We start from the raw sequence: 11,211 nt of genomic DNA on the forward strand, positions 1-11,211 counted from the left end.
AACCACAATTTACGCAGAAAATCATTGCCCAGAACTCCACGTTTTTAGCTTTTTACCTTTTTTTTCCCAGTTTCTTCTCTCTTTTTTTAAACCTTTTTTGCCATTTTTTTCCCTGTGACACTCACTGCCACAGAGAAAAAAACTGTATTTCGCCGGCTTTTTCTCCAGAGGTAAACCGGTGTACTTATACAAATTTGAACATTTGTTAAAATTGACTTGAAGACTTAAAAACGATTCTGTCCCATTTGAAGCTCTTCTTTCACTCTAAACGGCTAGACAGTTAATGTTTATTCACATTTAAAAGCTTAAAAACTGAAAGTTCTGATAGTTAAAATATCATTTTGAAAGGGTTTCTTAAAGTTTAGGAAAGTTCTGCTCCCGGGTAGAGATTGATTGATTTATTGATTGATTGACACCCCTCATCAAACTTGCTTCATTTTTTGTTTTGACACAATAATTGATAAAATTAAAATAATAAACATTTTTTTTGTATATTTGTTTCAAATTTACAAGATTTTTGGTTTAAAAAGCAACAAAAATAGTTATTCAAGCTAACAAAGAAATCAATCATAGTGGGTAACATAGCGGAGAGGAAACAAGGGTTTATTCGTCTTAACTCTTAAATTTAATGGTTTCCCCTCAAAAAAAACTTTAGTTTCTGCTCTGACCTTCAATCTTTGTTGCTATAAACGCTCTCCTCACATGTCTGTTCTTTCCATTTCTGCTTCCCCCTCTCTGAGTTTTTGTGTTCTTGAAGTTGTTGAGTCTAACTCCTCCTGACAGCAACGACAAAAGGAGAAATGTGCTCCTGGTCGGGTCACAGACATCCCCAAAAAAGCCCCCCGTGCTTTTCCCTCTTAATGATGGCGGGGGTTCCTTCCCCCAAAACAACCTTTGTCTTTGCCGATCGGATGTTGGCTCAGAGAAACGGTTAAATATATACGGTAAAGCAGAGAAAGGAGCACACTTTCACCCATGAGTGGTTTCTGGTTCTGCTGCTATGACAGCCTCACTCTTAGTAGAAAGAAGAAACGTACATTTCTGCTTCATCCATATTTCTGTTGCAGTCCATAGCGTCCTCGATGGAGGATGATAAATCCCAGCTGTCCTTGAGGTCGCAGGAGCGCGGCGGGGAGATGTTGGAAGTTGACGGGCAGATGGTGTGGAATAAGGCGGCTCCCCTCCCGACGCCGGAGGAGAAGATGAGGCGAGCGGCTCAGGCCGTGCCCACGGATATAGTCCCCATCAACGTCACAGGTACTCCCCCTTTAAAGCCTCGTCCAGCTGACCTTTTTATTTAAGAGAGAAGTTTAGTGTGGCCTCTTTTTCACTAATTTCTACCAACATTTACTTTATTCCTGAATGACTGTACTAATCATTAATGTCAAACTTTAAAGCTTTCGTCTTAACCCACTTATCTTTTGTTTACAAGTGACAAGAAACACATTTTTTTTAATTTTCGTGCTAATATTTGCACGCTTGCTCAGAAGTTCTCCTCCGCACGTCTCCGACTCCTTCTGACTAACCGACTGCTGTTTGCCTGTGTGTCTGCCTGCCTTTGCTCTCGCCCTCTTTGGCCACCAGGGGCGCTGTTTGACCGCCAGGCGAGCATCCGGCGCTCCCTCATTAACACTGATACCGTGTCCCGTCGGCCCAAGAAGGTCAAACGCAGAAAGACTATATCAGGGCTGCCTGACAACTTCAACCAGGAGCTAGGTATGGACGTCCGCGGAGCTCAATGTCCATAGATATACAGCATCAACGTCTTTTGTGGATCTCATTTCTACATATGATGTAGTCCGTTTGCTTCCACACGCCCTCCTACAGTCAGGCTGCAAACATTTCTAGTAGTTTTATGATTACTCATTTTATTTCCCCTAATCTCAAGGCTAAATGACAGGTTTCCAAGTAATTATACGCCTTTAAAAATGATTTATTTGGCCAAATCTGTGCATAAATGTACCATTTGATTCTACTGAATCTGTCAACTTCAAAACATCCTAATTTTATTGACTTATGTGAGTGTAGTCTGTGAAACCCTGACGACGTGCGCTGATGCTGCAGGTTTACTTGCATACCACTGACCTGTCAGATGCAGTTTTGTGGTGCAATCACCCACACTGTTGGGGAGAAAAAAGTGTATTTGGTTCGCCTTTGACCACAGCGTCTGAATGTCACGATTATCGAGTCGGGGTAATTGCCCCCCCCCCCGCCTGCACTGGAGCTGCCTGCAAAGTAGACCTGCAGCTTAATCTGTTTGAGCAGCAGCCACACTGTCAGTGAGCAAAAGGAGGAAGCGGGGTGTTTTCTTGTGGTTTGAGGATAACGCAAAAGGGGCGCAGAAGTATGTATTAAAAAAGATGTTCTGAAGGAAATCTGCATTTGTTTGTGTGTGGTCTGCTGCATGAGCATGTCAACATGTTTGCGAGTGAGTCTGTTCCGGAGCGAGAATCAGATTAGCAGGGAAGTATATGAGTCTGCTGTATCATTCCTAATGAAGAGTCATTTCTGAGGAGCTGTAGTTCCATAAATGACACATTTAACTAAACTATCTAGGATTTTTCTGACTTTATTTACTTCTATGCAGCTAAAGGACGAGGCGGGGAGCTTCGGCCACATTCCATGTTCATCCCCGGACAGTACTCCACTTTGGGTAGAGTTGGGAGTGTCAACTCGACGCTCCGCTTCGAGAAAAGAGACTCCAGCTGCCAGACTGAAGAAGTGAAGATCGTCCCTCCGTCTGTGAGGAGAATCCGAGCACAAAGAGGGCAAGGGATCGCCGCTCAAATGGCGGGGATATCCGCTTCCTCTTCGACTGGAAGCATCTCCGTCTCGAGCACCGACAGCGCCGGCGTCCTGATCCTGCCCAACCAGTTTTGCCGCGACCCTTCCCGCTTTCACAGTCTGCCGCGCCAGGGCGCCAGAGTGTCCCTCAGCGCCGATCCCATCTATAGCAGCACGCCCGTCAAGTCGGAGGATCAACTGCAGAGGAGTATAGGAAAATTCCAGGTGGACGAAACGGCGGTACACATCAGGAACGCCCCGAGAACGAGCACCTTGCCCAGATCCACGTCTCAGGAGGTCAGGAGGACGCAGTCCAGCGAGTGGGGAGGCGGTCCCGCATGTGTGGTCTCCCCTCAGGCAGCTTATTCCACCTCCTACATTCCTAACGCCACCCTGTCCAACTCCACGGATGTCATCGCCCTCGGCTCCTCCAGCCATTTATCCTTATCAGCTGTCTCGGCTTTAGCCACTTCTACCCCCACGCACGCACAGCACAACGGCGTGACGCCTTCAGGCCCTCCCAGTGAGTCGGGCCACTCGGACGGAAGTGTTCACAGTCACAGCACTTTGGCTCCCACTCCCCCATCCTGCCCCGCAGAGGAACAGTGGATCTACGACACGCCGGAAAACGTGGTTCCGCACCGCACTCTGACCTCCAGCTGCTCCACTCCCATCAACCAGCTCTACAGCAGCCTGGACCACTCCTCACGGACGGACTCCAGCTCCCTCTACTCCCAGGACAACGACGGATACTTCACCTCCATGCACGTGGACTCGGGCCTGCGCTCCCGGAGCCACGGAAGCGGGCCTGGCGCAGGCGCGGGGCGGTCCAGACACAGCATGTACGAGTGTCGCGAGATGGCGAGCCGGGAAGACTCGGGGAGCGTGTACAGCGACCGCTCTCTGTCGCGCAGCATCTCGCTCCGCAAGTCGAAGAAGCCGCCGCCGCCTCCGGCGCGCACCGATTCCCTGAGGCGCAAGCCCGCCGCAAAAAAACCCGTTCCTGCAAGTGGTGCTAACGGAGACGGTGTGAGCATGCTCAGTGAAATGTTCATCGCTAGCCTGCAGCAGAGCCTACAAATGGGACTGAGGAAGGGAAAGGGGACCTCTCTATCGTCGCCCTCTCACAGCCCCAGCAGCGACTATGACGACCCGTGGTTGCTGCGCCCGCGCAGTCAGAGCAGCATCAGTGCCGGCAGCTCCGCAGCCTCGCTAGCTAACACCAACGGTGTGTCTAATGTGTACTCCTTATGCCACGTCACACCCACGCACAGCGACACCAGCAGTTTGCGTTCCGACTACGCAGAGTCCTGGGGATACTACATGGACTACCCTCGTACCCCTGCAGACCAGGGGGGGCAGACCCCACCAGCCCACGCTACAGACAACATGTCAGAGGGTCATCCAGGAGTCCTACAGAATGGAGAAGTTCACAGCAACGCTCAGACGGACGGAGCTCCAGGACAGGAGGAGTCCGGGAAGTCCAAACCGTCCAGCTCCTCGCCGGACAGGGTGCACAGACTCACCTCCCCGTCGAGCGGTTACTCCAGCCAGTCCAACACGCCCACAGCCGGAACGCCGGTGCCAGCCTTCGTCAGATCCATGTCCCCCTCCTCAGGGAGTCGGCCCAAACCCAAAGTGCCGGAGAGGAAGTCCTCGCTCCTCTCCTCGGGTTCTGTCTCTTCGTCCTCTACCTCTCTGTCCTCCAACACGTCGGACTCGCTCAAGAGCTCAGGTCCTCCTCCGCCTAATCCCCTCCACCTCACCTCTTCTGCCCCTCTTAGTCCTCCGCCCTTTCCTCCTCCTCTTCCTCCTCCGTTACCCAACTGTCCAAACGAAACGTCTGCTTCACCAGAGTTCCCTCCTCCTCCATCTCCAGACCTGTTGATGCACAACAGCTCCTCCTTGAATGGGAGCTTTAGTCCTCCCCCTCCACCACCACCTCCGCTGCCGGATTTCGCCCCAGCTGGAGGATCCCAGATTGTGAGGAAACCAACAAAAAACACTCCCAACAACGTCACAGAGTCCCCCAAGCCCCTCATCACCCCCTTCGCCCTGCAGAGCGTCCAGCTGCGCTCCGTCAAGCGACCCCAGGAGGAGATCACCGGGGAGCTGGAGCTGACGAAACCTCAGGAAAACGGGCTGGACCTCCTCCAGGAGCTGAAGCTCCACGGTCTGGATCCATCCCCCATCGAGGACCTGCGGGAGTCCACGCCCTCGCCTGTGACCAAACTCCTGGAGGAGCTGAGCCTGGACTGCAGTTTCATAATCGACACACCAGACAGTGCAGTCATCAACAGAGACGACCAGAGTTACTGTTCATTCAATGGAAAAGAGAACGAGGAAGAGCTGCCGCCGCCGCCACTGCCGCCGCCAGGGACATGTGAAAGCTCCCCTGTCAAAGCCAGGCCGCCACCCGTCTCCAAGAAACCCAAACTCCCCTTCATTCCACCCCAACCGATCAGCGAGCCCGCTCCAACTCAGAACGACAACGCAGCGGAAGATCAGGTCGACGCACAAACGACAAATGAGGCGACAAAGGAGAGCGACAACCAGGAGGAGGAGGCTTCAGAGAGCAGCACTGACATCCTGCTGGACCAGAAGACGGATCTCATTTGCACGAATGGAGAGATTTATGAGGAGGAAGACGAGGAGGGAGAAGGAACAAGCAGCACTACCGGGTCCATCAGCTCCAAGGAGGAAGACACAAGTGAGTCTGAATCATTATTTTTCCTCAAATAGTCTCCATTTTATAGTTTTATTTGGTTAAATGCTTCAGGATTAAATTATGTACTTCTGCATTTTTTTTTTTTGTTGGGAAATTTTTCCGAAGCAAACTGTCGATGCGGGGAGTTTTTGAAGATGCATAAAACTGTGAAAAAGAGGCTTATCACACAGAGAGCAGTTCTTCCTCGAGGAGTGTGTGTGCCACGTGTGTCAAAGTCAAGGCCCGGGGGCCGGATCTGGCCCTCGGGTAATTCTATCCGGCCCTCCGGGTAATTCTATCCGGCCCTCCAGATCATTTTACTTTATTATTAATGGCCCAATGTTATCGTGCGCTTATTTCTAACTTGTATAATTTTGACAAAATATATTTTTACGGAGAGTAAAATATTATAAGTTATTTAATGTTAAGTTGATTTATTCTCTATTTATTTTTTTAAGCTATTTTGGAGTATAGCTAACATTTCAGCTACATGCTAGCTGTTTTGGCTAATTTAGGCATTTTTTCTGTTTTTTAGGCTAGTTTGGAGTCTAGCTAATATGTCGGCTACACGCTAGCATTTTTGGCTAATTTAGATTTTTTCAGTTTTTTAAGCTATTTTGGAGTTTAGCTAATATTTACATGCTAGCATTTTGGCTAATTTTGGCTTTTTTCAGTTTTTTAAGCTATTTTGGAGTTTAGCTAATATGTCGGCTACATGCTAGCATTTTTGGCTAATTTAGACTTTTTTCTGTTTTTTAAGCTAGTTTGGAGTCTGGCTAATATGTCGGCTACATGCTAGCATTTTTGGCTAATTTTGGTTTTTTTCAGTTTTTTAGGCTATTTTTGAGTTTAGCTAATATTTACATGCTAGCTTTTTGGCAAATTTAGGCTTTTTTCAGTTTTTTTAGGCTATATCGGAGTTTAGCTAATATGTCGGCTACATGCTAGCATTTTTTTCTAATTTAGACTTTTTTTCAGTTTTTTAGGCTAATTTGGCATTTAGGTAATATGTCAACTACATGCTAGCTTTTTTGGCTAACCTAAGTTTTTTTTTTTTTTTTTTTAAGTTTCCTATCCTTTTGCTAATGCTGTAGTTGGCTATCAGCTTTAGCATTTTTAGCTATCAATTTCAGCATCTTCTGCTGGCAAATTCAACTTACAGCATTTAATGCTATATATCTAGTTCATAATCATGTTAAAAAGTTACAGTTTTAAAGTTTTAAAAATGTAGTTTTAGAGTGTTCAATAAATGTTTATGAGAATGTTAATGATTTCGACCCCCTGTGCGATTGAGTTTGACATCCATGCTGTATGCAGAGTAGCTGCTGTCACATCACTCTCAATGTAGACAATCTTTCCAACTGTATTTTCCATCCCATCCTCTCACTCAAAGAAGAGGCAGCTGTCCCAGGAGACGATGCTTTTTTTTTGTGATTGGACGGCGTTAAGGGGGAGGGGCTTGGAAGGAGGAGGCGAGTGTTAAATGTGCAGAGGCTCGGGCAGCTGGAGCTCAGTGGATGAGGAGGAGGAGAAAAGAGGATCTCCTGTTTTAACTCAACTAACCAGGTGGACCGTTGTGTCTGCAGATGAAGTTTTTGAATCCAGTGCGGCTGAATTGCCTCCACCCCAGTCGGAGCGCAAAATGGTGACCCCGACTCCCTCCAAACCCAGAACCACCGACGACCTTTTTGCAGTCATACACAGGTAATAAATGTCTCTATTTTCCTATTTATCCTCCTTGTCTGCAGGTTGTTCTCCCCACTTCTCTCTGTTTTGTTTCCTCCACACTCACCTCCTCATAAATCCCGTCACCCTGAACTCTCCAGTCCCTCCCTTCACCGTTTGTCATCTTCCATCCTCCTCCTCCTCTTCCTCCTCCAGCCATAACTTTGCTCCCGTCGCTCCTATAAGGAGGCGAGCACAGCTGTCACACAGCAGATGTCTAAATTCTCCCGCTCCAAGAGGAAAAGTGGCTTTTTCTGTTCGAGGACGGAAGGACTAAACGTGAAAACACTCTGTTGCTTCATTTATTATTGAGCTTTTCGACACCCCCCCCTCCGGTCCTAATCTGGGTTATAGAAACCCACCGGAGACATCCGCTCTCCCCGCGTCGTCTTTCTCACACATGCTCTGACATACGAGCATTAATTTCTCATGTGCCAGTTTTTGGATTCTTGGTCACGTGCAGCAGCACTCAGGAGTTCCCTTGATCTTCGCTGGATGATGATTTCTCTGCCTTACGGTCGTTTTATGGACACGCTTGATATATGATTACATTTGGAGGCCAGAAGCGTTTTCTTGTTTTCGGCGCCTCAGGAGGATTGAACGTATAGAATATCTGATCAGATTTGGGAATCGATTTCTTTGTATGGAAGTTTCCGGAGAATTCCCAGTCGTCTGCCTTTCCCTGTGAGAGCAAAGTGAAGCGGCATCCCAGCTGCTGCAGGAACGACTTTATCTTGAGGGAGATCCTCCCCGCAGCAGCCGCAGCAGCAGCAGCAGCAGCGCAGTCGGACGAAAGCATTGATCAGAGGCTCTTAGCTGCAGCTCTGATTACAAGCAGCGTGCCAGAGCGCTGTTTGTTTTTCCGCGTTTGAAGCTGCCAGCTCCTCACGGCTGACCGAGTTCAGGTGTGTGGAGGCTCGTGTGAATCAGAGGGAGAAATATCTTATGTAATGTTAATGTGGCAACTCACAGCGGGACTCGAGCAGAATTTAGGCCACTGACTTGTTAAGCAGATTTTCTTATGAAAATGTAAAAGTTAACTTCTTTTTTATGAAAGGTTTTTATCTTAAATAATTTAATAAAAACCTTCATTTAGGAGAATAACTAGTTTATTAATGAAAGGGTTTATATATTTTACGGTTTGGTCACATGACCCTTTGGAGGCCAATCTGTTTCTGCTCTGCTTTTGCTGCCTTCTTGACAGGATTTCACAGAAATAAAACCTTTAAAACTTACCTGTCAATCAAAAGACCACGACGCCCCCTCCGTTTCAAAATAAAGAGAATAAAACAAGGAAAAATAAAATTCAGACTAATGCAATTGTTATAAATAATGAATTAAGTCACGGAGATTTAAAAAAAATGCTAAAAGCTTTTATTTTGCTTTTAAATTTGACTTTTATTTTGAAGGTAAAATAGACTTAACACGATGTTCTTACTATTTTTAACACGTTATTGTTTTTTTCTGATGATTGATAACATATATTAAGCAATTTAGTTCAAAATTACATTTAGGAGTATTTCTTTATTCAATCAGAAGCAGATGAAAAAATGACGTATGAAAAAGAGCTTATTTGTGATGTAAAAAATACATCAGGTGGTCCCGCCCACAACTCTACTGCTCTGCAGAAACTGTCATATATATATATATATATATATGGCTAAAAGCAACATGGTTTGACCAATCACAAATGTCACCTGTAATACTTCGTTTCAACCTGTAGGGGGCAGCACACACTAATATTTTAGCCACAGGCTAGCTTTTTTGGTAGATTCCATTTTTTAGGCTATTTTAGGGCTTAGCTAACATTTTAGTTTCATGCTAGCTGTTTTGACTAAATTACACATTTTACCAGTTTTTTAAGGCTAATTTGACATTTAGCTAATATTTTGGCTACATGCTATTTGTTATGGCTAATTTAGGGTTTTTTCATCTTTTTAGGCTATTTTGGAGTTTAGCTAATATTTTTTAGCTACATGCTCTGTCCTTTGGCTAATTGCAAATTTTTTTCAGTTTTTTCCGCTAATTTCACCAATATTTTAGCTAGCAATCAGCTTCAACATCTTCAGCTATCGGCATTAGCATCTTCAGCGGCCAAATTCAGCTTAGAGCGTTCACACTAGCATTAGTAATGCTATATATCTAGTTTTTAAAATGTTTTGATATGATTTTTTTTTTATGACGAGTACAGAAATGAATTATTTTAAATTTGGTTATGTGTGGCTTTCTGGAAAACCATAAATGTTTATGTCTAGGCTGTAATGGTTACAGTTTTTTTTTTACGCTACAAATCGACCCCAACCCCTATCAAGAAGAAAACATCAAAAAGTTTGGGGACCCCTGTCCTAGACCTCATTCTTCTGTCTCTTTTAAAGTTCTTAGACTGAATTCCACATTTCTTTCCAATTCAAAGGTCAAAGCGAAAGGTTCTGGGCCGCAGAGAGTCAGAGGAAGACAAGTCCCGCTCCGGGGTCCAGGCGCAGTCTCCGCCCTCCACGCCCTCCACCCCCTCCGCTGTGTCTCCTGGACCGGTCTCTCCATCTCCCCGGCAGATGGGCTCCATCCAGCGAAACCTCCGCAAGTCCTCCACCAGCAGCGACAACTTCAAGGCCCTCCTGCTCCGCAAGGGGAGCCGCTCCGAGAACAGCTTCCGCATGTCTGCCACGGAAATGCTGCGCTCCACCGACCCGCGCTTCCAGCGAACGCGCTCCGAGTCTGCGCTAGACCCCCCCGCCGCTTCCCCCACGTCCCCGATGGCGCCGCACAGCCCCTCTTCCTCCTTCAGGGGGAGTAAGAGGGTAACGGATGAGTGGAGTCGCTACGACGCTCTGTCCTCGCCGACGTATTCGCCCGGATCAAAGTTCGGGCGCTCTCGCACGCCGCCTTCCGCCGCCAGCAGCAAATACAACTCCCGTAGCCGCATCCTCAGCAGCCCCATGACTGTGATCTGCGAGCGCGAGGGGGAGCACGGCGAAAGCGAATCCGGCGAGAGCCGGGAAGGAGGGCAGACTCCCTCAGAAACCAACGGCACTTTATCCGAAGAGAGCAGAGGTTAAAGAGAAGCAGTGCACTTCACGGAAGACGATGACGCGTCCTCAGCGAGCGCGGGGGCCGGAAGAGGAGCCCCCCCGAGAAGCTGTTGAGTCCGGATGCGAGCCGAGACGCCCAGAAAGCAGTCCGATTCCATTCTCTCCTTCAGTTTTTGTTTGAAAAAGAGGGATTCCTGAACTCTTGGTGTTTTAGTTTGTTTCTCTTTTCGTTTTAACGACATTTTAGTTTCTTTGAAGTTGAGGTGAATTGAAGGAACTGCAACTTCTGCCGCCGTGGATCTCGGAGAGGTCGGGTCACACTGGAGGCTTCAGAGTCGATGCCACGGAATCCGAGTTTTCAAATCACATTAAACCGTTCTTTTGGACGAGGTACAGACTCGGCTGCACGATCGTGGTTCTTAGCAAGCGGAGAGGACTCGGTGCTGCCACCTACTGGTGGAACAGAACCAAAGCAGCAACACAAAATCTGGTTTTTTTTTTTTTTTTTTAGTTTGTAGATTTTGCACTGTGCATAGATCTTTTCGTGACTTTAAAAAGTATGTTTTAAAACATGTTTTAATTAATGATTTATGTGTTTGAGATTTAAGTATAAAACTATAAATGTAAAACCCGAACGTTTTACTGTCCAGGTCTTTTCTTTTCATGTGGGCAACCAAAGAGTTCAGAAATTAAACCCAACTGGCTGTTAATCTGATCGCTTGTGTTTTGACTGCTCCTCTGAGGATTACTACAGTTTTATACCGTTCTATCTGTAAATACATAGAGAGTTTAGTTTTCTTTTCAAATGTTTGTATATTTTTAGAGTGTTTGCTGGAAGGGAGTGTTTTTCTTTCTATAGATTTATTAGTTTGATTGCAGTATGCAATCAAACTATTGTTCTTCTTTTTTATTATTCTTCTGCTTCTTATTAGTTTGATTGCAGTATGCAATCAAACTATTGTTCTT

General features: G+C 46.5%; 1 protein-coding gene across 6 annotated transcripts in view; it reads left to right on the plus strand.

Annotated features, from left to right (window-relative positions):
- The window catches only part of nhsl1b (NHS-like 1b), an 81,742-nt gene extending 70,787 nt beyond the window's left edge, over positions 1 to 10,955 (plus strand). For 4 of the 6 annotated variants that reach the window (XM_024291131.2, XM_024291132.2, XM_024291137.2 and 1 more), the window contains exons 4-8: positions 1,068 to 1,257; positions 1,585 to 1,716; positions 2,588 to 5,494; positions 7,078 to 7,195; positions 9,630 to 10,955. In XM_024291131.2, coding sequence (XP_024146899.1) covers positions 1,068 to 1,257; positions 1,585 to 1,716; positions 2,588 to 5,494; positions 7,078 to 7,195; positions 9,630 to 10,272 — 3,990 coding nt within the window. In that variant the 3' untranslated portion in view covers positions 10,273 to 10,955. The remainder of the gene's footprint in view (positions 1 to 1,067; positions 1,258 to 1,584; positions 1,717 to 2,587; positions 5,495 to 7,077; positions 7,196 to 9,629) is intronic. The other 2 variants (XM_024291133.2, XM_024291135.2) reach the window with 1 other exon arrangement.
- The last annotated feature ends 256 nt before the right edge of the window (positions 10,956 to 11,211 follow it).

The sequence above is a fragment of the Oryzias melastigma genome, linkage group LG24 (assembly GCF_002922805.2).
Source record: "Oryzias melastigma strain HK-1 linkage group LG24, ASM292280v2, whole genome shotgun sequence".
NCBI classification, from domain to species: Eukaryota; Metazoa; Chordata; class Actinopteri; order Beloniformes; family Adrianichthyidae; genus Oryzias; species Oryzias melastigma.